Here is a 27,503-nt window from a genome sequence, read left to right as displayed (position 1 = left end):
CTTCCTCGTTTTCAATCATTGCTCGTGCATCAGCATTGGACATCACTAAGCGTAGGGTATCAATTACAGAACTCTAATGAAAAGATTCCTTAATAGTTTCTTTTTTTATCACTGGACGTCCATTAGTCACCATTTGTTGAAATTTTCGCCCAAATACCTGGCTAGTTGACACACATTTTCTTATTTTACGCAAGTTCAGAACTGGTTCAGAACTGGTTCTGGGATGAAACAACCAGATTTGCACGAAAGAAACGAAACATTGGCTTGGGGAGTTCACACGTCTGAAACTATGTTCGGTATGTACAAAGAGTTGAGAAGCTCATTCGTGTCAGTATCATCGAAAGATTGGTGTTTAGATAATAAATATTGCTTAATCAATGTCATGCTGTAACGTTGACTCCACTCTAACACATATGTAAAACCATGAATAAAGGTCTGCAGTTTTCTCTCTGGAAGCGATAAATCACACCTCAGTTCTGTAATTAACTGTAAAACAGCATTAGATGCTTCCTCAAGAGACACTGCACACCAAAAATTCTCTTTATGGTTCAGCAAAGTACATCGCTGAAAGTGTATCAGCAAATCACTTGTTTACTGAATCACAGCAAGGAGCGGGGGCCTAGTGTGGTTGGTAACGTCTCCGCCAACCACGCTCGACGCCTGGGTTCGAATCCCACCGCCGACATAAGTGTCGATGGTTGTGAGGTGGCGTGATCCACTCACAACCAACCCAACTGGTCTAGATTCAATCCTAGCCGACACCGGGAGAATTTCTGAGGCGAAAAATCTCTGGGATCACGCCTTCCATCGCATGAGGAAGTAAAGCCGTTGGCGCCGGTCCGTTAATAAACGGGTCGTGAGTTAGGGTCCTGGATGTGGAGTCGCCTCCCTGGGCGTCGGTGATTGGCCACAACAGTGGCGGAACTAAACCGACGGAAAATAAGCGAGAATAAAAAAAAATGAATCACAGCGTTTTTTTCAAAAGTTTACTGTAATTCAGTTCTACAGTTTACTGAATTTCGTTCAGTACTTTTATTTTTGCTGTAAACCAGTATTTCATTGATAAATTTACTGAAAACCAGTAATCGATTCAGTGATTCGCATAAATACAGCAAATCTATTTGCTGAACAGAAAACAGTAAATGAATGTTTGCTGGAATCCAGCGAAAGAATTGATATGTCAAAATATTTTACGTCAAGCTGACATTAGTAAAACGCGCCAAATCGCTGTGCAGCTGGTACGGGATCATCTCTAAGATCCTGATAGCGGATATGGGACCATAGCTAAGTCACTTTTGGGCTAGATGAACTTAAAGGTTTAAATGATAATCATACATCTCTAGTTCAACAGTAATTTGGCTATGATCCGATGGGCGGGTGGAAGCTGGTGCCTGAGAGAAACATGGTTCCCTTGAACTAACTGGTTAACCAGTAAATTGATTTATGCTTTGCTGAATGTACAGCAAATTGTCATAGCTGACAATCAGCAATTTGTATTTTGTTCTACTGAACATGCAGCAAACGATCTGTCATTTTTATGCAGTTGAGCATTACTGAATAATCCGCAAATTTCATTTTGCTGAACAGATTGCTGGAAACACAGCACACCAAAAATCAGCAAAATTTTGCTGGTTTCCAGCAATAAAAATCTGGTGTGTGGTTCATCGTAAAAAAATAGATTTTCAATTTTATGTTTGAACGTGGAATTCGATGTTTCTGTCGAAGACAGTGTGTCTGTGTCTGTGCCCTCTACCAACTCTTCGTTATTATGTTTGTTCAGGTTTAAACCTTTAAGACGATGTTTTTACAAAACGTGTCGCTTCAAGTCATAAAAATAACAAAAAATGTCTCCACACAGAGTGCACTTGAAAGGTGAAACGGGTTTTTGGCTCGTTGGTAGCTTGTGATTTATATGGAAATGTTTCTTAAGTTCCTCGATGTATCCATATACTGTTTGACGACATCCCTCGATGTAACATTTAGTCCTTCAACAAAATACAGAGTAGTTTTAGAGTAACGATTGAATGCTTATCGAATATCAATGAATTATTAGAACGACATTTATTATACTTAACGCACAGACTAACAGACATAACACTTAGAACAAATTTTCAATAAAATCATCGTTTGGATGATTCTAGTACTTTACGTTAGTAAAACTAGCACCATCTGCTGTCGTGTTCGCGCTGCGTCATGTATGTTAACATCAGTGCCAGCGTTACTGCATGTGTCAAATGGGGAACCACAAAATATGTATGAGACTGCATGATAGCGCCCCAGACGGCATTATCGCGTGATGACTGTTATTTGATTGGAAATTTGAAATGATCGTTTTTTGTGGCGATGGAGCTAAGTTCCAGTGTTACGTCTGTTAGTCTGTGCTAAACGTAAGCTGACCAGACGTACTGTTTAGAACGGAGCAGTACCGTTCAGACCGACCGTGAGAGCGATGATAACTGTTAGGTCAAAGCTCGATTTTCCATTTGAAAAATTTCACGACCTTATTTACAAAAATCACGCTTTGCAAAATTTTTTTCAGATATACTTTGTATTATTGTATTACTTTGTCGAGAAAATCTGGTCAGCCTTACTAAACGTTGTTAAATTTTCGCTCTCCCTCAAGTCATAATCGGTTACCATTTGTATAATACCTTCAGCAGAATAATTTTCATGCTGCTTGTAACAATGAAAACAAACTTTCGGCAACGAAATAATTTTCGAGTAGCCAAAATTTTTCTTGCAATACTAGTTGACTGAAATCAATAACATCATTGAGTATTTGTTAAACTATTGCATTCCTAGGTGTTACGCTTACGAGGTAAACATAGCTAAATAATGATTTTTTATTGATAAAATATATGTTTTTAACATTTTACTCACCAACAAATTGATTGTGTTGAATCTCTGCCTCCCGCTCCATTGTTTCTCGCAATTGACTATATTTACGTAATTTTATTATGAAATATCCAAATATTTTGACTGAAACACTAAACAAAACGTGATGCTGTATTTTTTCATCTGATGCAACAATCGAAATGGAGCCGTCAAACATTTTCACTCACTTTTAGGTAAAATTAATCATGTATGATTTAAAATCACCCAAATTTGAGTATAACCTAACTACTATATACACCGTAAAGTAACTTTACCAGAACAATGCGTTGTTTTTTTTCCTATTTTTATGCGTATTATTTACCTAAGTCAGTATAAACATCCAGGTTTACGTAAATTTACGTTGTTTTTCGTTGTTCACTTGGTTAAATTTTCTTAGAGTGTACTTATCACGAAGTTGTCTTGAATTGGAACCAGCACTCGGACCACTAGGACGTTTTGAAAATTAGCTCTAGTAATATGTTGGCTCGCATCTCGATCAGCCAAAGCGAAGTTGAAAATCATAACAAAGCAGAAAAACGTGAAAAACAGAACAAACTGCGAAAACAACGTGCTTCCTAGAGTGTCATATAATTCATAACATTTCTTTTCATCCACAGCTCCGTTGGGGCATGTTGTTAAGCAGTTTTGCTTCAGAGAAAATTGCTTTTTCGTGAATTTTTTTTCTTTTTCTGTCTTAAAAGTGCTCGTGAGTAGCAGACTGTAATAAGTTTTAATACTTTGTTAATTCATATTTAAGCAGGATGGTGAAACGTAATCACAAGGTAAAACCACCATTCTTCAGTTTGAAGGTTATGTTTACAAATTCTTTTTTTATAGTATCAATCCGGCGAGGGTGCTCAGTACATGACACGGAAGGCAGCAATGCGCAAATTGCAACTTTCAATGCAGGACTTCCGTCGGTTATGTATTTTGAAAGGAATTTATCCCCGCGAACCAAAACATCGAGTTATTGCCCAACGCGGCAGTACCGATATAAAGATTCTCTTCCACAAAAAAGATATAACGTTCCTTCTGCATGAGCCCATTGTATGGACGCTTCGAGAAAGAAAAATTTTCAACCGACGAATAGCACACGCACGTGCGAAAGGAAATAATCTGCTGAAAAATGTCCGGATGGCAAATTACCCGGAGATAAAGCTGGATCACATTGTCAAGGAGCGATTTCCAACTTTCATGGATGCGATTAAGGAACTGGATGATTGTATGACATTGCTGTTTTTATTCAGTACATTCCCTGCAACGAAGGTCATTACTAGGGATCTTACTTCGTTAGCAAGGCGATTAACAATTGAGTTTATGCATTATGTGATTGCAGCTAAAGCCCTAAGAAAGGTGTTTGTATCAATTAAGGGTTACTACTTCCAGGCGGATATTAAAGGGGAACTGGTCACCTGGATTGTTCCTCATTATTTTCCCTTCCAGCCACAAAGAAAAGAATATGTAGACTTCAAAATAATGCGTTCATTTGCCGACTTCTTTGTTGTGATGGCTGGTTTTGTTAATTTCAGACTTTACAATACACTGAATTTAGTCTATCCACCGACATTTTCTGTTTCGCTAGATTCTAAAAATAGTCAAACAAATGAAGATACATTTGTTTCGGAACGAATCGCTGCTTTGAACATGGATTTGTTGCGATCGGATAGTGGAACTGTAGACGAAGAAGACGAGGCAATAGATTTACAGTTGTTGGAAGGTGATAAAGACTCTGATCAGGCAAGAAAGATTCAGGAGGAAGCGCTAAGTTTGAACAAACTTAAGACTCTTTTCAAAGGATTGAAGTTTTTCATCAATCGAGAGGTACCTCGTGAGCCACTTGTATTTATTATTCGTTGCTTCGGGGGCCGAGTTTCCTGGGATAGAAATCTCTTTGTGGGCGCTACTTTTGATGAAACAGATGAAACCATCACCCATCAAATTATAGATCGACCAAGTCTTAGCCAGCAGTACATTTCTCGGGACTACGTGCAACCGCAGTGGATTTTTGATAGTGTTAATCAGAGAAAGCTTTTGCCAACAAACAAGTACTTTGTTGGGGCAGTTCTGCCGCCACATCTGTCACCGTTCCATAATGATTCAATATATGTTCCACCGGAGGAAGCCTCCTTGCAGGAGGGTAACGAATTTGAGAAGCAAGACCGCGAGGATGGAATATCTGATGACGAAGATGATAATACAGATCAGCACCGTTTAGAGGAAGAAACCGCTCGGAAGCAGGTTCAGCTTGATTATGCTTTGGAAAAAGCATTCCGAGAAGAAAATTCAGAAGTTTATACCTCCAGCGATAAAGCAGAGGACAAGTCCAAAAAAGATGAGGAACATTCAGGCGAGGAAGATACTAAAAGGAAGGAGAAAAAGAAAAAGATGGCCGTGGTAAGCGGAAAGATTTTCAAAGAAAATCCAAAAGAACAGAAACAGTTAACCAAACAGGAGGAAGCGTTGCGAGCGAAAATGGTCAAGTCCCGACACAAGAAGCTTTACCGCAAGATGATGGACAAACAGAAGAAGGCAACCAAGGAAGCGAACCTTCTGAAGGAAAAGCGACAGCAGATCGACAAACAAAAACGACTGGCACAGACGGAAAAGCGGAAGACAGAGAGAAAAAATATTTTGGCCAAATAGAGGTCATGCATAAGTTTTATCACTTATTCGTATTATATGAATAAATAATATGTTAAAAATATTGTGAGTTTTCCAGCAGATTTTTTTCGAGGGTATTCTTTTTATGCAGTGATGCAAAACAAGTAGTACGTGATTCGAAATAGTGCATTTCTCTTTTACTTAACTTCTACTTGTGCTTCTTTTGTTTGTAACTATGATTGATGATTTACCAAATTTTTCCCAGTAGACGAAATCTCTCGCGTGATTTTTATGTACACTTCTGTCCAACCTAAACTAATAGAATTTCAATAATATTTTAATTCCCGGTTGTTTTGGTTTCAAGACATTAAACCCACAAAAATAGCATAGAAAATATTTTCTAGAATCCCAGTTTCTTCCGTTTTCTGTTATTTTGAACAATCAATTTATTTCCGCGCTGCAGAAAATATTTAGTGCTATAATATTGTTCAACAAATTTTTGATCGTTAGCTGATATAGTGGTATTAACTGATGACAACTTACAAACTTTCAACCTTTAGTCTTTTTAATCCTTTATCCTTAACCTAGTTTAGATAGATGGAAATCGTGATTTATACACGAAACATGGGCATTTCTAACCCGCAATGCTGTCTAAGTCAGTTTAGGTACGTACTTATCAGCATAATACAAAATTGATTTTTTTTTTCGCTATCTTATCGCTTAACAAACGACATACGCTTTTTGCTTGTGATCAAGTATGTACACGAGGGAAGGCTGGCCGCGCTTTCCTGAACGTGAATTTATGTGAAACTTGATGTGACTAGGAGAAGATCTCCAATAGAAAATTTAATTTACTATTTTAATTCTCTTCTTTGACGGGTAATTGAATTAATTTATTGTTTTGTTACTTCGCACATGTGAGTAAAATTAATCGGAAATTCGAATTGGTGTATCATATTCAATCATTGGATAGCGACACGTTCAGCCATCAGCAGAGCGGCCTGTGAGACACACCAGCACTGCACTTGAATCTCTCGGTGGTAGTCACTCTCGCTTTTGGTGGTACTCTTGGTTGTATGTATTGCACAGTACCAACCACAACTACGATGTTCAAGCGTGCTCAAAATAACTGACACTAGGCTGGAGATTTCACAAAACGTGAATTAGTTAGTCAGGCCGCTTCAGTTGCTGTAACCCGAAGTAGAAAATATACGAAAACTGAGTTTTTTTGTAGTTGTGCTTTGGATGATTCGTCAGTTTCCGTTGCAATGAATGGCTGTGCTTGAGCAGGATTTATGCTTTGAAGCCTGGTTTACCTCAATAAATCTTTAGATCTTCAGAATGAGCTGATAAATTCTTGAAAATAGTGTTGCAATGTCTTACAATACTACATTTTACATCAATTCGGTAGACGTATAAAAGATAGATTATCAGACTAATTGGAACTAACATGTTTTTGTATATTTTTCATATGATACGTGAAATTGCTTCTCAAATTTCAAATTGCTAATATTCTAAGAAACTTGAAAAAAATATAAACTTATTTGACTAATTTATTTGTACAATTACATTCATCTGACAAAGACTTATATAAATAATATAAATGTAATAAAACATTTAAAAATAGCCCATTGTAGGGCCATTTCGAACCAATCATGCTTATGTTACCTGCCACCATTCGGGTACAAAGGTACACTAGCCAATAGCATTCGGCGCTGTCGCACGTTCAACACGCTTTCAAGCTGGTTGATTGTGGTCAAGGAAGAGGCATTTCTCGCCTATAAGACGACCCGGGGGTGAACCGGCGGAGAAGAAATGCATTGGATCTCACTTATGGTGATAGCGACGACGATACATGTACAACCAATTGCCGCTCGCTTATACCCGGTCGCGCTAAAACACTTCCGAGCGAGTTTGGATAGTGTAAAGGCACGGGTTAACCGAACAACAACTACAGTGCGGATGTCCACATAAGTACGTACGTGAAGCACGGTCGCGCTGGCAAACCTTAGACTGGAACCGGGAAACGGGAACGACGACAACGGGGTGTATCAAATTATCCAAACTGACTGTGCAACATGACTTGCGGCCTCCAGTAGTGGAGCGGAAAGGGTAAATATGCAAACAGATGGGTGAAGATATCTGTTACCTGGTGAAGCAAACACAACGGAACAAATCATATGTATACACTTGTGGTCGCATTCGCATTTGCAGGGGTACTTCACGCGTACGCGACAGTTTTACACGAACCGCGCGGTAGAAGCAGCGGTGAAAATGACCGAACGTCTTCTTCGATAGATATGTACATTACCGCCGGTAGTGATTTGAGTGATTCGTTTTATAAAAAAAAAACATGGTTCTCGCTCAGGATAACACGGCGTAATCTTATGGCGGGATTACTGTAAACCATGCCGAGCAACGGCGGCCATTAGTCATCGTCTATGAAGAGGATAGAAACTTCGCATCCAGAGGACGCGGTGGGGAAGATAGACTGCTGCTATCGTGTCGCAGCTGTCAGTGATATCGTTCAGTGAACAAGGCAAAAATACGCAGATTGATTGCGACTTGGTGGAATGAGGTATCAATTCTTACTCTAATCATCTGGGGGACCTGACCTTCGCGTGTGTATGTGTATCGCCTGCCTGCAGGTGCTGATATTATTTTGAATTGTTTTATATGCCATTTTTCGACAATAATTCCGAATTGAACGAGGGTGGAATAGTCGTCAGTGGTCGGAGAATGAGAAAGTGCGCGTTTGCGGATTTGTCAATGATTAATCGAACGGAAGTTGGCAAATCGTGAAGTGATAAACGGTGTTGAATAACGGAAAAGCATACAACTTACAGTTTTTTGCATAGGTTCGAACGGAAGCGCATGTAACATTATGGCTTTCAATTGTACGCTATGTGGGATGGGCCCGAGGGCTACAATCCTTTTCGTCGCGGTAGTGTCAATGGTGAGTAGCAGAGCTCTCGAATTGAATCGAATGATATACTGGACTTTCTACTAAATGATCGGTGAAAAAACTGTAAAAAATACTATTGACTAGAAAGAAATAGAATAGGGGTCTTCACATCGAGCTCGTATACGAATACCCAGCCGTAAACTGTGTATCTTCCATTACTCGTCAATGGAGGTGAGTATTTTTACGGCTGGGTATTTGTTTACGAGCTCGACATGAATACCCATAATGAGTTTTAAACGAAAATTTTAGCAGAACCTTTTAATTCATCGTAAAATAACCCAGGGTGTTTGCTGTATTCCACACTTCCTATTCAGCGATATAAAACTGTGAGGGGGATATACTCATTGTTGTTTCATCCGTGCTTGTGTATATGTTCCGACTCTTTCTTTTAAGCTTTTGGCTTCACTATCTGCCGCGCATAGCAAGTCCGTCCCATTTGCATTTTCACCAAAATTGAGTTTTTAAACGGCAATGGTAGCTAACTTTGTAACCATAGATGAACTCAACAACTTTGTTCTGGAAAACTTCTCGAAGCAATGGTATGGAATTATATAAAAGCACGATTTTCTCGGCTTGCTGAAAATTGCTATGGGCGGCAGTATGTATATCGATCATATTCCAGCCGCCAGTTAAATTCACAAGAGAGGACTAATTATGTTCCTCTGTTCAGTGAGGCTTGATTTGTCAAGATAAAACTTTTAGATTATTGTAGAATGTATCGTGAAGGAAAGGTTTTATGGTAAGCGGAAATGCTTAAAAGTCATTTGACACCGAAAAGCGTGGTTCTACTAAATTTCGATCCCACGACTACCCGCTTGTCAAAGCGGAAAACCTTACTACTAAGATACTCTCCAAATCGGTTGAACTGTTTTGAAAAAACAAGCAAATTTAGCGTGTATAACGAAATCACCTTTTTATCTTTTGGAATACTGTTATTAAAATTTGCAGAACAAAACAAGCGATCGTTTTTACATCATATAGAACTTTCAAGTATCTCCAGATGGTCTCGAGGTACGATGCTGGCCTAACAAGCCAGTCGTCGTAGGTTCGAGTCTTGTCTCGGGAGAGACTGTTTGTGTCAGTAGGATCGTAGCGCCTAGCCCCGCAATTGTCCTGTACACTAAATAGTCGGCTGCGAAGTCTGTGTATAAATAAACAGAAGGTCTAGTTCCGAATCGGAATGTAGCACCAAGGCTTTGCTTTTTTTAGAACTTTCAAGTTGGTCTCGAGGTACGATGCTGGCCTAGAAAGCTAGTCGTCGTATGTTCGAGTCTTGGTTCGGGAGAGACTGCTAGTGTCAGTGGAATCCAAGCGCCTAGCCCCGCAATTGTCCTGTCCTGTACATTGAACAGTTAGCTGCGAAGTCTGTGTATAATAAGCAAAAGGTCTAGTTCCGAATCGGAATGTAGCACCAAGGGTTGGATTTACACGCTTACAAAAGTGTCTCTATTCACCTAGAGAATATTTAGCATTTTCAACAGACAATTGTTTATTTGTATAGCTGTATGTGTCGGCAATAGACACTTTCAAACGCAGTTGATAAATTCAATATACACTAAAGTCGCTTTTTACGAGGAAGATACGTGCCGCGTAAATTCCGGAATCCGTGTAAAAAAAAGCGTAAATTCCGGAACCCGAGTAAAGAAATTCCGGAATCCACGTAAGAAAAAAATACCGCATAAATTCCGGAATCCGCGTAAAAATAGCCGCCTTAAAAAAACCCGCGTAAAAAAACTAGGAGCGACAAAATACTCAATGTCATGCTTATCGCATTTTCCAAAAGCAGTATCTTAATAATCCGGGCGTTGTAAATAAAATAATGCCTGGAATAGTTGTACGGAATAATTAATTCAAGATTGTCACAATGTAGTAAGGCACTCACTCATTTTTTGCAAATTTTTCCAACATATTTAACGTAGGCAGTCCTGAGGCAATCTTATGCAGAAACCTGCCGAAGAAAATCACTGCCGAAGCCGTCCGATACCCTATATCATATCGTAGTTGTCGGTGATTCTTCGGTTCTCAGCAACTAACATTGAATTAACTTCGTGAAGCAACCACATCACAAGTCTGGACAAGTGAAAGAAACCCTCTAGTTGTCGTCAATAATCATTAATTCCCAGCATCTGAGCTCAGATTTCAAACAAGATGATGATACCTCACAGAATGGCTTCGACCCGACGAATATAGTTGCAGAAACAATTCTTGCTAAGAGATCGGCTTTTTTATTTCCTTCTATACGACAGTGATCAGGCACCCAGTATAGAGTAACAATCCAATCCCATGCCAACTTCGATTGACATGTGTATGCATTGCAGGCTGCTTGACTATCTTAGAACATACAAATATTGCCATACCTATATTTCCTAGCCAAGCAAATTTTCATACATGTTAAAATGAAGCATTATTTTAGCTTGAAAAACTGTGAATAACTGTCCCATTGGAATTGATATATTGATTCCTGGTCCAGTAACCCAAGCGCCTGAAGATTCACACATTTTAGAGCCATTTTAGGGCGACCTACTGATACCTGAACATAATTTTACGAAAATTTGACAGTGCATCAACAATGGATGCCAATGGAATGTTTAAGAGAAATTAGATTTTCAAATTTTGTTCAGTAGTAATGTTTGCAATAAAAAAAAAATAAAAAAAAAATAAAAATTCGGATGGTGATAGCAAAAAACTAAGACAGACAATTCTTTTCAACGAACTTACCGGGAATTCACCGAAACATTCGCCATGGAGAACGAAAACATGCGTTCAACGTTCTTTGATCGCGCATACTTCTGAGCAGAGTAGCGTCACTGTTTTCGCCATTACGGTTAGAGTTCGAGTCAATTTTTTCTCATGGGTTACTACGATTGATGCTGCATGGGTTGATTCGCCAGTGCGTGTAAAGGTAAACCCATGAAAAATCGGCATTTTTTAAGCATTTTTTCAATTAACTTTAGGGCTAAACAGTTTTATCTTCTCGAAAAAAGTCTCTACCCAAAATTAAAGCTTAATCGAACTTCTGATAAGGTTTCACTTACAGTCGTGAAAGTCTTACATTTTTGACCAGCCTAAAATTGCACAAGAATAGTTCTTGAAGTTTTCGAAAGCGAATTATTTTTTTGATAGCAAATCTCTTAGAAATGCATGAAATTTTGAGATCTGATGTTATTTCATGAAAAAATGTTTAAAAAAAAAATAACTTTCAGGGACATGGACCCTTTACCAGAACACACAAGGAACACTCCCAGCTCGAACATTTCTTTCATCGATCAAAGAACTGTAACTTTGACCGATTTGAGGCTATACTTCCCGAAGTCTGATTGAGCTCAAATTTGGCATGGGAAATTTTCACTAGAAAACAAAACTTTAGGACTGTATCGTAAATGAAATTTAGAACTCTATCGTAAATGAAATTCTCTATCGTAACTGATACAATTAAATGAATAATCCTTTTCCCTGAGAAACTTAACAACTGTACATAAATCTGTAGATTTATAACCTCTAGCTCAACGATATCGTTTTTTTTGGGTTTTGTCAGATAGTTCCGTGTGGGTAAGTACCCACATGGATATTTTTCGAGTGGGTACTACTACCCATACTACCCACATGAACCGCCGGTCCTGCCGCTATTAGCACAACTGGCTAGCGTGCGATATTGTTGTTGCTTTTTCATTAAATATCCGTGCATCCTAACAATACCAGGCCATAAAAACAATTCCCTGTAGAGAACTATTAGACGTTACTCAGACCAGTTTTATTACTTATTGGACTTATTGTTGTTAGGAGGAAAGTCATCTGGGGTACTGCAGAGTTCAGCTTGAAGGAAGAATATGTAATGTAGAGCTCGGAAATAAACCCATGTTAAAGTCCTTTGACAACCAAATGGCCTAATTCTACCAAGATTCGAACCAACGACCAAGCGATCTATCAAAGCGTCAAACGCCAAAGCGGACTATGTAACCTTGCGGCTACAAGCTCCCCTTTCTTCTACTCGTACATTGGCATTAGTCCTAGAGTCCGGCCAGTCTTCATTACTAACGTGCTCAGTTGGAAATCTTTGAGCATTCGCAAATGTCACTTAAGATCGCCTTCCTGATAAGTTTCAAAATTTTGGAGCCTAAGAGCACCTTTTTCGGCTTTCTCTGTAGATTCATGGACAATGTAGAATGCTCACTCAATGTCAAGAAAAACTACTAGTGAGATTTTTTTTAGCATCTAAAGATTACTCTAGTTTTGAAATCAACACGTAAGTGCTGTTTCAGTTGGTTTACCAGATTGATAGGCAAACTGGAATTTGTTCAATAGTCTACTGTTCAAATATGATAATTTGATATGTAGATTAATGATTTTTCAATTATTTTCAAAGTGACAGAAGCTAGACTAACTGATCTGTATGGTTTGAAACTCGTTCGTTCCATTTACTTGGAATGTAGCTCAGTATCATGCCAGCCCTGAACATCTTTACCAGAAGGGGAACAATAGTATTCTTGCTTTTTTGTGAATACACTGGATGAATTTCATCTGGCCCTAGCGATTTGAAAGGCTTTAAGGAATTCACTGCCTACTTAACCCTTGACTTGACCTTGACCTTGAATCTATGCGGCTACTTCTTGAGCTCTAATCTTATCATTGAGCTAGATTGGACTATATAGAAGTTCGGTACGTTTTCTGAGGTCAGTTGGATCGAGCCTGGGAAGTGTGTTTCCATCATGACACTGAGTATTTCCTTGAAATGTGTTGTGTACTGACCGTTATCATTTTTTAAACTGCAGAGTCCATTTGTCTGATCTTTAGAGAGAGCCTTATGGAGTCTAGCAACAACAGGCAAGTTTTTAACTTGCTCACATGTAAGCTTCAAAACACTCACTTTTCATAGAAGAACCTGCTACATAGGATACTCCCAGCTCCTTCGGCGGGGCATAAATTTTATTTCTTCGACATTGTTGATTTGGTTCCCATTCTTCCGGAACTTGAAGTCCTCGCTTTGGACAGTAGGAGAACCAATATTGTTTGGCCCTGAGTTCTGAGGCACCGTTGATGCCTCAACTGGGATTGTACGATCGGTTTTATCAAACTGTCCAAAGTTGTCATTCCTGCCTCCGCTGGAGACTACAGTTCTGGGTTAACCCGAGGTTTTGGTACTTTTGTGTAGATTGTTAATCATCGAGCGATTCATAATTCTCCACGCATCAGTGTTCAGGTTATAGTTTTGATTTTCAATAAGCGTTTTGAGAGTGTTGTTATCGTATTTAGAGCATTTTGAAAAGACAACGACAAGAATATCTTTCTTTAGGATGTTGTTTTCATCAACGACCACAATCTTTCCAGGTCTTAATAAACCACTCAGTTGGTTGTTGTGCAATTAGCAAATTTTGGCTTCATCGCTCTTTGCGTTGAAGTACTACAGCATCAAAAATATCCTCTTGACGTGGTTTTGCTGATCTGTACTCAGCCCAAGTTTTACTCGACTAGCGACGTTGCTAGTAGAACTTGATTATTTTTTAGATTTTATATTTATTTTTGAACATTCAGACAACACTGACCCATAATAGTAGAGTGACTGTAGATCAAGTCACGATACTTTGAGCTTGAGCTACATATAGTTTCGGGGTAGATTTTCAGTTTTTGCAAAAATAGAACCTACTTAGAAAAATTTGAAATTTGAGTAGATACATCTTATGCATCTTTCAAGATCGTGACTGCTACCGGAAAAACTTACATGGCGTTAATTATTTCAGTTGTGTCACTAATAGCGAATTTCTTTATTCCACTGCGGTAGGGTAATTCTGTTGAGAAATAAAGAAACGACAAGGCGATTTACGACGCAAGTAAGAAAGTTAGACAATTATTTATGAACTAAGCACGTGCGGCGGTTGATTTGAAACTGACAAATTTTACAGTGCGCTCCGGGTAGCACGCTAGGTCAATACTGGGTCAAAATCGAGCGAATAAAGAAGGGTTTTGATAGCAGTTAGGTTGCTTCCAGGTCGAAACGAGGTGAGCTGGTGAAATAATGAAATTCGCTATTTTTTTTGTAGACCCCACTGCGACCAGTAGTTGTTTGATCTTTTGTGGCATTGTCCGGACATTTTTGCTGTTTGCACATTTCTGTTTTTTTTTTACCATTTTGCAGTGCTACTTATTGAGAAGTAACCTGCTCCGTGTTATAGTGCTTTTTGTCTTCTCCTTCAGACTTAGTAACCTACTTCCTTCCTTATCGACCTTATCATATCCTCCTGCAGGCTATCACTTTAAAAGCATATAACGTGCTATAGTCTATGATATTATCGAAGCTTTAGATCAGTGGTTATTAAGTCTGCAGGGAAGTTATAGTACTTTTTGTCTTCTCATTCAGATTTAGTAACCTACTTTCTTCCTTATCGATTCTATCATATCCTCCTGCAAGCTATCACTCTAAAAGCATATAACGTGTTATAGTCTATGATATTATCGAAGCTTTAGACGAGAGGTTATTAAAATCTGGAAAGAAGATTTTGTGTGGAACAGCCTGAGAATAAGCCCATACTTAAAGTCTTTTTTGCGAACGAATGGTTTGGTTCTACTAAGATTCGAACCTATCACCATTCGCTTGTCAAAGCGGACTATGTAACCTTGCGGCTACGAAGCTCGAAGAAATTCGTTATAAATAATTTAGTACTAAACAATCAGAAGGTAACGGATGAATTAAACAATTTATCATTCGTATGAACAAATGCTATTCACTTTTTGATGTATAAAGAGTTTAGCATTTCACTTGGAGTATTTCTCTTTGTTTATAATTTTATTCTAAAAATTTACCATTCGTCTTCTAAAAATTTACCACGAAGCTTTATTAACGCTTGACTCGCGGCATTGAGATCATTTTAATAGATTGTAATAGATGCCATTTTTTGTTTCTTTCATTTATGTTGGAAGTTGTTAGATTGTGTTAAATGGCAAATTATTCATAAAAGCCAGCAAAATGAGGGAAAATTAGTTACCCTCAGTTAGAGCTCAAAATACTTGTTCAACATTGAGTGGCAGTTGTTTTGAGATGGCGTACCATTTGAGTGATATAAGCAATAGTCCATGATATTTATCGTTACGTTAAACTGTTCGAATTGTGCAATGATTAGCAAATAATAACGCTTATGATGCAAGATTTTTAGATGATCAGTAGTAGACTGGGCAAAGCTCTCAATAAGTTTAAAGTTCGAATTTATATCCAAAAGGCATATTGTATGTGTTGGGAACGAGAAACTATTCATGAACTCTGAGGCACCAGTGAGCCGAAAAACATTAGGACCGTCGACAAGTTGAATTAAACTCTATTTATCGATAATCTAGCGGTGGTGAACTCATTTTCGAAATTCTGTTCAGAACAGGTTAACATAACAGTATTGCTGTATACTCTAACTTGAACTTTCCCTTTATAAGATAAAAGCTTCTGAGTATTTAAGAACTGTTATAGGTGGTCAAAATTTCTAATTCTTATGTAAATAATAGATGCCGGTTTCAACGATTTAAATTGCGTAAAACTGCCGTTATCAATAAAAATATATTTCGATTCGCCTCTTGATAGCTCATCACAAAAGTAAGTCTTTGTAAATGACAACCAATTGAACGTCACAAAAACTTGAAACAGTATATCTCAGTCGGAATAACTAAAAATTATACATATTTTACGGACGATTGGTGTTTCACGTCTGGGTGATCTTCATGACTAAATAACACGAAGTGACTCATACTGAGGTGTCATATAAATTATTTCACCTCGGAACCAAAAAAGAGTGCAGAGGTTTATGGCTGTGTGAGCTGTAGATTGTAAAGTTAATCAGCTATCAGTTTAGTTTCGTACATGCAAAAACAACCAGTGACGATGTTTTTGGTAAAATAACTAATATTTATGCATATAAGTTTTCATTGTCTATTTTAAAAAAAATCATAGGGAACCTTAACATCTCTTAGGTATATATTCGATCTTAGTTTTGCATCCATTACAAATTCTTCTTGTAGAAGAAACGTAAGAATTTCTTATCAGCTCATTCATTTTGAAAAACAATGGCAAATTGCTAAAAAAACGGCACAGAGGTGTGATTTGACTAACCGATTTGTTATCAGTTGTTGAGCAGTCATTATATGGCAGGGTAACATGACCGTACTAACACGAAAGCTCAAAAATGTTTATCGATTACATTTAGACCGATTAGGGGTGATTTTTACTAGAGGAAAATGTTAGCATTTTTTTTAAATCAAAATGACTTACAATTCTGAGCTGTGGACGTGATTGTGTAATAAATCGTACAAGCCAAAAAGTAGAATTAGTTATCTTAATTACCGAGGCCATAACCACGTTCTGATTCGATAAACTCAGTATATCGAACTAAGCCGCTACCCTAAAATGTAGTGTTTCTACAGACAGGTGATCAAATTCAACACTCTATATTAAAAATTGGCGTATTAAAAAAGCGTATGCATTTTGTCCATAGCTTTATTCAAATCATCACAATACACTTGATTGAACTCAGTAACCTTTGTAGAAATTGTAGGGAATGGATGCTGTCTTCTAAAACATCGCAAGTGCATCCGTTTTCAAGATATTTTGAATTTAAATTAAGAAGATCGGAAAATATACACTAAACTATATAATAAATCAAAATTCTAAAACTTTCAACAACAAACTTTGGATGGAGATATGTAAGACAAATTTTCACTTAAAAGATAAGTTTCGAAGAACTTTGTCAACTTCAATTTTTTTCAGAATAATCACATTCTAACGACATGATATGATTCTAACAGTAATTTGGTTGGATAATTGGAAATGCTTTGGAAAAGTCGATGCTGAAATACATATCTGCTTTCAAAAAATCACTTTTGGGTCTAAAAATGTGGAAACTACTCAGTTTGCTGAGTCAAATAAATACGTGGAATGGCTCATTGTTCAAAGCGTTTGGGTCAAAAAAGATTGATCTCTCGGACTCGAGGTGCGTTCCAATTAGCTTGGCATCGTTTGCTAGAATAATGACTGGCATAAACAAAAACTCCGACTGCGAAGTCTGTCAAAAAACGAAAAAGTAATTGAAGGCACTCATAACTTTCCTAGCCTTAAATGCAACTCAACCATAAATATATCGCTAGAGTAATGGCTTGATGGCTATATGTAATCAAGTTACAATTTTCTAAGCGATAACGAGCAACTAAAAGATTGAAGTTAAAATTGGATAGTCGTCTAACCAGCACCATGCATGACTGAATCTTTTAAAATATGATACGTGTGAAGAAATGATTCATGGTATCGTGCCACTCAATTAAATAGATTTAAGTTAATTAACATAGTCTTACGTCAACAGTTTGAAGAAATATGCACACTAGTAGGTTTGAAATTCATTTCTGTATAACATCGGATTGGTAACAGGTCATAGCCAATGTAAATATTGAACCTCAGCCTTTTACCCAAAAAAGTTTCAAAATCTCATTGCAGAGTTGTGTTTCTAAAAGATATGAAATGTTGTAATATTCTTCGTTGATGTCTTTAACGCATAAAAATTTCATAAATAAACATTTTAGAACGCTTCTTACTTGAACATTTGCAGTTAAAACCTGGAAGAAAAAGAACGACAACCTAACCTTTCCTCATTATTATACTCACTATTTAAGGAAACTAACGCGTAGGAAAAATATTTACTCCGATCTAGCGATAAGATAATTTTTCGATTACGATAATTTCTGCTGTGTGATAAAAATGAAGATTGCCAACGATTAGAATTGTGGTTTTTAATGATGTGTAAGCTTATATCCGCTTGAAAACTGGGGATTTTTTGCGGTTAGCACATCGAATTTCTTTTTGTCAGTTATATCAGAACAAAATATATCTGATGACTTCGCGAGAGTGTATCGATTACAGTTTCTGCCAATTTAGCGTGTGGGGTGACGTGATCCACTCACAACCAACCCAACTGGTCTAGCTTAATTCAATCTTAGCCAACACCGGGAGATTTTCTGAGGCGAAAAATCTCTGGGATCACGCCTTCCATCGCCTGAGGAAGTAAAGCCGTTGGCGCCGGTCCGTTATTCAACAGGTCGTAAGTTAGGGTCCTGGGTGGAGTCGCCTCCCGGGCGTCGGTGACTGGCACAAGAACAGTGGCGGAACTAAACCGACGGAAAATGAGCGAGAATAAAAAAAAGAGTACAGATTTATTTTTATTTAAGCTAAATCCTTTTCTTTCATATTAAATTTTTTATTCCATTTTCATCTTTTCGAATAAAAATACAATTTTTATATTCAAAAAATCAGCATTCAAAGGCTGAAAATTCAATTTTATTTCGGTACGGAACGGGAATGAAGAATTTAGTTAGGTTACTGGTCGGGAAGACCACAGCTTATTTTTAATTTACTTATTCCTTTCTTTGTTGATACAATAACTATCAACTAATAAATTTGTAAATGGAGCAGCATAACAATTCCGGAAACTTTTAAACCAAATGACTTCATACAGGGTATCAAACGTCTTCAGCAGTGGTTCTCTTCGACAGGTTTTTGCATGAGACTACTACAAAAAACCTACCGAAAAAACCACTGCCGAAGATGTTCGATATCCTCCAATAGGTGTCATACCAGTCTTTTAATCTACCTAATCATCGTGTCGTTTTAGGCGGTACGATTGTATTGCAACTATCCAAAACGTGTTTGTGCTTATTTACTTACTTTCCTGGTAAAACATCCCTCAGGATTTCATCTGCGTCACAATGTTACGTCAGCGCACTCGGGCCATGATAGCTTGTCTCCAGTCTCTTGGGCTACTTTTCCGAGATCTCCACTTGGTCAAATCACCTAGCTCGCTGCGCGCCACTACGTCTTGTGCTGGCCTTTTGCGGAAATGATGTCCGGCATTCGTACGACATGTCCCGCCCATTGTACCCTTCCAGCTTTAGTGTCTTTCTGGATACTGGGCTGCGCCAGATCGTGGTTCATTCTTCGTTTGCATACGCCATCGCCGGAGATGGTCTTTAGCAGACGTGGTTCTACTAGTCTTATGAGCGTCTTGTACATGCTGCACTTGGTACGGGGGCGAAGTTTGCCAGACCTCATCATCTTGTAGAGTCCGTAGTAAGCACAACTTTCAGCTACAATGCATAGCAAAGCCTTTTCCGGACAAACTGACGCGGTTGGTCAAAGCGACGATGGAGCGAGTGATGTGTGTAGTTCGAGTTTCGGGGGCACTCTCAAGCCCCTTCGAAACCCGAAGAGGTCTAAGGGGAGGTGATGGTCTCTCGTGCCTACTGTTTAACATTGCACTGGAAGGTGTCATCAGTAGAGCGGGGATTAACACGAGTGGCACGATATTCCAAAAGTCGGTTCAACTGTTTGGTTTCGCCGACGATAGCGACATTGTGGCTCGGACCTTTGTGAAGATTGCGGATACGTACATCGGACTGAAGGCTGAAGCTAAACGGATTGGACTGGTCATCAATGCATCGAAGTACATGAAAGGAAGGGGAGCACGAGAGGACAGTGCTATCCTCCCACCTCGAGTTCAAATTAGTGGTGATGAAATCGAAGTAGTTGATGAGTTCGTGTATCTGGGCTCACTGGTAACTGCCGACAACGATACCAGCAGAGAAATTCCGATCGAGTAGAATTCGTCGCCGCACCAAGTTAACCATCTACAAGACGCTGATCAGACCGGTAGTCCTCTACGGTCATGAGACATGGACTATGCTTGTGGAGGACCAACGCGCGCTTGCGGTTTTCGAGCGGAAGGTGTTGCGTACTATCTTCGGTGGACTGCAGATGGAAAACGGAGTGTTTTTTTTTTCTTTAAAGGTGGCGGGGAAATCTGCAAACAGACACCTGAGAAGAGAACTCAGGGTGTGGGGATGAGACTAGGGTAGAGATGCTGGGATAGTTACACTCCCCCAGGCACCTACTGGTCCCTGTCCCAACCCACTAAAACCCCTCCAGTCTCCAGCCCTGGTCTTCCCGGAACGACGGTTAAGTATTACGTCGGGGAGTTGCTTTTGTGCGTGAGGCACCCTCTTTACTCTTATAACCTCCTAGCTAACTACCTGGAGACTGGTAATTAGCTACCACTGGCGTGTTGGTGGTTGACCCGCCACACATGTTGCAGCTCCAGGACAATCTGAGAGGCGGCCGCACAAACCGCGTTCCAGATGTCCGGGTCGTCGCACATCCTCCGGACTAGATTGTCCGGAGTAGTGCCAGGCCCGCTCACAGCCATCATGTCGCTGCTCGCTCTTACGAAACGGGGGCATACGAAGAAGACATACTCAGCAGTCTCCTCATCCTCCACGCACTCGGGACACATGGGGGACCCCGCGTGTCCGAACCTGTGCAAATTGCCTGAAACAACCATGGCCTGATAGGATCTGTGTCAGGTGGAAGTTCACCATGTCGTCTCCCGACCCAGCCGGATATCTCCGGTATGAGTCGGTGCGTCCATCTGCCTTTTGTGGAGTTGGACCATTCCCGCTGCCAGCGGAGCATCGAGAATGACCTTCTGGTACCTCGTATGCCCCTTGTGTCACGTTGGTCGAAAAACTATCTGTCCTCCTTGTCCGGATCATGCCGGACAAGACACAGATTGCATCGTATGACACCGTACGATACGCACTCGCAACTCTCAAGCACATGAGCTTGTAGGTACTTTCCAGTTTACCACGGTAACTGTTAGTACCTAGCGCTCTGGACCACACTGGCCCACCATACCTAAGTATGGACGAAACCACGCTGGCAAAAAGTCTTCGCTTGCTGCCATAAACCGCTGAGCTATTGGACATCAGAGATAGTGGTGCAATAACCGATGAGGCCCTCTTACAGGCATAGTCGACGTGACTCCCGAACGTGAGCTTGTCGTCCACAATAACCCCCAAGAGCTTCAGGGATCGCTTCGAGGTGATGGTGCAGTCTCCGACTCTGACCACCGTCTGTTGCTCCGATTTACGGTTGTTCACAACCGTGACCTCCGTCTTATGATGCGCGAGCTCCAGTTTCCTGGAGCGCATCCAGTCCTCAACCTTGTGTATACAGTGCGCAGCCGTCAACTCGACCTCCTCGATGGACTCGCCGTAAACCTCCAGCATTATGTCGTCTGCAAAGCCGACGATCACAACCCCTACAGGGAACTTGAGTTTCAACACTCCGTCATACATAACATTCCACAACACCGGACCCAGGATAGAACCTTGCGGAACTCCTGCGGTAATTGGGACGCACTTCTGACCCTCCTCCGTATCGTAACAAGTACTCGATTCTGGAAATAATTTTCCAGAATCTTGTACAGCGACACCGGTACATGGATGCTCCTGAGCGCGAGTGCTATGGAGTCCCAACTGGCACTATTGAACGCATTCTTCACGTCGAGCGTGACGATTTCGCAGTAGCGTATTCCCCTTCTCTTGTGCTGGATTGCTACCTCCGTCGTCTTGATGACGGAAGAGATTGCATCCAGCGTGGACCTGCCCTTCCGGAAGCCGAACTGGTAACTTGCCAGACCTCCGTGTACCTCACCAGTCTGTTGAGGATGATCCTCTCAAGCACTCTGCCCGCGGTGTCCAGCAGGCAGATAGGCCTATATGCCGATGGGTCCCCCGGCGGTTTTCCAGCCTTCGGCAATAAGACCAGTCTCTGCCGCTTCCACCTGTCCGGAAAGAGACAGTCATCCAGGTACCTCTGCATGACTGCTCACAACAGCCCGGGGCCGTTTTTATCGTTTTAGACGGAGTGTGGAGAAGGCGAATTAACCACGAACTGCAGGAGCTGCTTGGGGAGCCATCATCTTGGTCCACACCGCTAAGATAGACAGGTTGCGGTGGGCTGGGCATGTTGTAAGGATGTCAGACGACAGCCCGGTAAAGAGTTTTGCGAGTGGGTTCACCAATACTATTACATCGTATCTGTCAAAACGGTCAAAACACGCGGGTGATGCTGAAAATAAAAGAAAAATGCGATTCGTCGCTCTGTGCAGTGAAAACATGAAACGCAAACGAGAAATAATTGCTGCAGCAAATGTGTTTGTTATGGAACCAGTGCTGAGAATATTCATTGTCATGAAATTCAAAAGCATCGATTTTCAGCCGTCTTTATATTGATAACCATACTACCCATGCGACCGTTGATATTCATGATAGGCGTCGTACACAAATTACGTAACGCATGAAGGGGGGGAGGGGGGTTGAATCAGCGTTACTTATTGTTACGTAGGGGGGAGGGGGAGTAGTAGAGACCGTTACGTAACTGTGATGTTTTCTCTAAATTGAAAATTTCGGAGGGGGGTCAGGCTGATCAGCGTTACGTAATTTTAGGGGGGGGGGGTCATGTCGAACGTTACCTATTGTTACATAGGGGGGGAGGAGGTCTGAAATCTTGATTTTTAGCGTTACGTAATTTGTGTACGACGCCATACCAAACAACCGGTGAATTCCGACAAGACAAACTTTAACACTCGTGTTGATATTTTGATCGTTAAAAATAAAAATCATATCAAAATAGTGAAAATCAAAATTAACCTTATTAGACTATTTATACTGTACTGGGCAGTGTACAGATTCTGAACAGATTTGCACTACTTGGATTGATAGTCGCCGAAGCTTCTTTGAATGTCATTACGAGGCCATTGATATTCATTCCACTGTTCTGTCATTTAATATGAGGAACGATATTCATGCATCTTCGCAATGAACATAGGTTACTGAATTGCATCAGAGAATAAATGTGCTGACACTGAGATTAATTCAATTCATCTACTCATGAATAAACATTGATATTTTAAGGCACTGTATGGAACTAATAAAATCGGATTAAGATTTAGATTCCGATTTCGAGTTCGAAAGTGCTTTAAAAACAAATTTTCAGTAAGCCATCCAGAATAAGCAGGAGTCGGGTGGCGAATTTTGTCATCGACGTAGTTGATAAATGTACGGATATACGGAAAAAGTATTTTGACAGCATTATGTTTACATCGCACATGGTCTCACGCACACCAACGCAAGGCTTTAGATCGTAGATCGAAATCGTTTTTTTATTCCACCCGAAAAATGGCACTAACCCCGTGAAATAAAGCAATTCGCTATTAGTTTTACTTATCGTGGGGGCGGTATGTCTCCCTCATCCGCTATGCTGACGAAGTCGGTTCTCCTACCGTCTTTGTCCTCTACCTCCGGGCCATACAAGTGTTCATCGTAGTGCTACTTCAACCTGTCGATTTTTGTCCCGACACATTTCAGCTCGCGGCACAAAGGTCACGAGGGAGGCGCTTAGTTTCTTATAGGGTCTACGTGTTTCTTCACAACGATACAACAGCTCCATTTCCTCACATTTCAGCCTTGGACGGCATTTTTTTCGCGGAAAAGATAGGTCTACTGTCTTCGTTTTTGTTTGTATCGACTGGTCTAGAACTAGCCGATACGTCGATTCCTCTAAACGAATCCAATATTATCTTCCATTGCGCTGTTAATGGCTGCTTTAACATTTCCCAGCAGTCCTCTAAAAAGACTTCGATGAGCTTTCCTTCATCCAGCAATGCTGCTATAGAGTTTGGGACATACTCAGTAACGACTTCGGTGAGTTTAACTCGTTCCAGTTCATACCGTAGCCGGCGACGGTAGCGGATATTGTTGACAACCGAAAGTCTTTGGTGAGATAGAGGTCAGAATCGACGCCGGAGGACCATCGCGATAGCACTGTTAAGAGTCCCACGCTGGCACCAGGATTCTTTTTTGAACGGCACCATCTTGGTGGACAGACGCTCAGGTTGACGAAGCATTTCCTCTACCGCCTTGATATGGTTAACGCGCCAATGATTGCGTCGCACTTTCTCACTTAGATATTGTCGGATGACAACATTGACCAGAATACACCAAGCAATTGTATCCATGCTTCAGCTGGCCGTCTATTGTGAGCGTATGTTTTGTGGCAGTGTGAGATAGGAACTTGTGAGGACCGGAGCTAAGCTCGACGCACGTTCCAGGCCCGTTATGTTGGAGGTGAAACGGTGTTGAAGTCACAAAAAGCCGACTTCGAGCTACCACTTCGAATTTTCAAAGGTACAAAACTCGGTAATAGTTAATGCGTCAACTGTGAAAACGTTATTTTTTGTTTGCAATGGTGAAGCAAACATAAAATAACGTTTTCACAAAGAATGCGAGAGTCTTCTGCTTTCGATACTTTGAAGCGGTGGCTCGAAGTTGGCCAGTTAGCCATTGGTGGTTCAACAGCGTTTCACCATTACTTATGCTTGCCTAATATATTATGCCTAACATCCGTATACCTTGCGTTTGAATACCAGCTTGTCCCTAGATTTGCCAGATTAGGTGTTACCGGAATCCCCTCTGTATTGAAAATTTTAGGAGTTTCGTCCAAATAATGCATGAAATCATTATTATTTTATTGTCTTATCATGATAATTTATTAAAAATTGCACTAACTGTCTTACATTGTTTCATTGCAGGCATTCGCCGGTACATACACCTTTTTCTCTGTTTCTGGAATCTTAGTACACAACTGCGATGTCGATTTGACTAGGTCTCCAGAAGCGTACGCTATTTACCTGTTTTACCTTCGGTGTAAGACTTGAATGTTCTTTTTAAATAAAACTGTTTCTCAATTATCGCCTTGAGTTGCCTTACAGCTGCATGTGGAGAGATCAATCTAACACACTTGGGCTTGCCAGACCCTGGTACCGACATCAGAATTGACGTTCCGGACGTTGCTGCTGCCTCTCATAGGACATATATTTTCTGCATAATCGGAGTGGCTCTGTATGGGCTGTGGTTTATAACTTCCATCATGATGTTAGGTAGTGATCCAGAAAATTCGTGTGTAACTTGAAGATTTCATAGATTCGTTCCAATTGCAGGAACAGCTTGTACACCTTGCATGGGCCGTGGTTGCATTGCAGTTGGAATCTATCCGTATATCATTGTTCTGTTTCTCGTGCTAATATTCAGCGTGGTTACGTTCGTCTTTTATCTTATTGATTTTATTGGAAGTTTCGTAAGTTCTTGATTTTTTCTATCAATAATGTGATTTTAGAATCATATTTTTTTCGCAGGACCTGGACTTCGTACTTGATTTACTAGAAATTGAAAACGCGGAGGCTGTTCGATCTTATTTCGAGCAGATAGAGAGCATATATCTAGTTGTGCCTTCGTTGCTATTGTGGCTAACTGCTAGTTTTGGAGTTTTGTTTTGGTTTATGTTCCTGATTTTTGCCTTTGTGATGCTCGGAACTGCAAGTCGCTTGTGGCATGAAAACAAACCAGCTCCTTCCTATAATAACGTTACCCAAGCACCCAGAACTATGATAGTGGCGAATCCTTCGACTGCTGAAATGAGAGAAGAACCAAGGCCACCGTCCATAAATCTAGCGGTTACGGCCGCACGATACGATGATACATCTAGACAACTAAACGATCAGTTACCATACAACGAAATTTCGCCAGTTAATGTCAATGTTCGGCGTACCGTAGAGCCCTTAAAGAGTGGCCACGAGCTTCCGCACGAGCATGAAACTAATAATTACCCTAATGCTCCTTCGAGCCCACTACGAACAAATTCGATGATCAATCCGTACACGGATAAAAGATTCACTTATTTACCTGGTAACCCACAACCATTCTCCTATCTAGCTGGTCCTCCTCAAATAAGTCCACGGAATTCTACTAATGTCCCAACGGAAGTACGAGGACAACTACCGTGGTCGTACTTCAGGGGTGTTCCAGACCAAGGACCAGTGCCAAGACGGGCAACGTCTACCCTTAGTGATCACAAAGATTTCCCCGGCGAAGAGTACAGATCGCCAATGACCAAACCAACAGCTCCAGACGATCGTTCCAGTGATGAAGGAAGTATGTTACAAGTATGACGGGAAATTGATTCATGCTGAATATATTTTTTTTTGTTTCCAGAGTGGAGCGGACCAGAGTATAGGTATTAATCGTGCAATAAAAAGAAGTAGAACCAAAGATGCCATTACCGAACTGTTATATCAAGTGTTAGTATTATTTGATTTGTAAATAATTGTTAACATGGGCTGACACTGCAGAGCAGTGTGTGCTAATTTAAACGACCGCACTTGAGTGAAAAACGATCGTAGCGTAAATAAAAAGATTATATATAATTAACTTTTATACTGAGTATGTTTTTGCTATCTATTGTTACAACTTCAAGCACCTTTTTGAATTTGGCTCCCTTAACGGATTGCTAAATTACCGTAAACTGGAGTTACTTTGAACACTATTCTGAATGTATCTCAAATATTTTCAAAATATACTGAATACATTATTGTTCGATATTTTTAAAATAAGAACTGGCATGCATTGAGCAAGATATAGTCACTACTTCAAAAGTTTAGCAACAATTCTGCTTTTTTTTAAACATGCTCTAAAATTTTTACACCAATCGTAGTTCCGCGGTAACTTTGATCACGTCATTATTTTGATGGACTTGGAGTTAAACTCCGCTGCCTTAACAAAATTGAATAGCCTAAAACGTTTTAAATGACAGTTTATGGTGGCCAAAGTCCAAGATGTATACAAAATTCGTCAAAAACTAGTCTACGTGGAATATGACTTGTGCAATAGTCAAATTTGCAGAGAGTGGTTTGACGCTATGTGCCAGCGATGAAAATAATCTCACCAGAGGTTATATGTTGGCCACGGCTGTGACAAGTCAGAATGAAGAGAGATATCGAGCAGCTAAAGCCGCTGAAAAGAGACTCCATCGCAGGAAAAAGCGTCAGCGGACGGTTGCTGAGGTCCCGCATTCTGCAAACCCGTACAAAACTAGAGCTCTACATAAAGCACTAATTCTCCTGGTGGCCCTTTATGGTCATGAAGCATGGACACTGAAAGAGACTGATTTGTGAGCTCTTGATGTTTTTGAGAGTAAAAACTTGCGTTCAGTCCATGGCAGCAAACTGGAAAATGGTGTTTGGTGCAGACGCACGAACCATGAAGTGGACCATGCATACAAATCGGTGGATAAAATACAGTAGGCTTCAGGTGACTGGGCATGTGGCTAGGAGTGACCAGCAAATCACAAAATGGAAAAAAGCCGATACGTAAAACA

The 27,503-nt window shown here is 40.2% G+C and overlaps 2 protein-coding genes across 2 annotated transcripts; both read left to right on the top strand.

Annotated features, from left to right (window-relative positions):
- Positions 1–3,440: 3,440 nt before the first annotated feature.
- LOC129720898 (pescadillo homolog) lies at positions 3,441–5,578 on the top strand. The gene is made up of 2 exons (XM_055672788.1): positions 3,441–3,656; positions 3,712–5,578. The coding sequence occupies exons 1-2, from the start codon at positions 3,636–3,638 to the stop codon at positions 5,515–5,517; spliced, it is 1,827 nt and encodes a 608-aa protein (XP_055528763.1). The 5' UTR covers positions 3,441–3,635; the 3' UTR covers positions 5,518–5,578.
- A 1,810-nt stretch (positions 5,579–7,388) lies between these two features.
- LOC129720897 (uncharacterized) lies at positions 7,389–26,557 on the top strand. The gene is made up of 6 exons (XM_055672787.1): positions 7,389–8,431; positions 24,883–24,997; positions 25,063–25,230; positions 25,291–25,427; positions 25,486–26,281; positions 26,342–26,557. Exons 1-6 carry the CDS (start codon positions 8,360–8,362, stop codon positions 26,368–26,370), a joined length of 1,317 nt encoding a protein of 438 aa, XP_055528762.1. The 5' UTR covers positions 7,389–8,359; the 3' UTR covers positions 26,371–26,557.
- Positions 26,558–27,503: the final 946 nt, after the last annotated feature.

The sequence above is a fragment of the Wyeomyia smithii genome, chromosome 2, assembly GCF_029784165.1.
Source record: "Wyeomyia smithii strain HCP4-BCI-WySm-NY-G18 chromosome 2, ASM2978416v1, whole genome shotgun sequence".
NCBI lineage: Eukaryota > Metazoa > Arthropoda > Insecta > Diptera > Culicidae > Wyeomyia > Wyeomyia smithii.
This window is presented reverse-complemented; position numbering and strand designations above follow the sequence as displayed.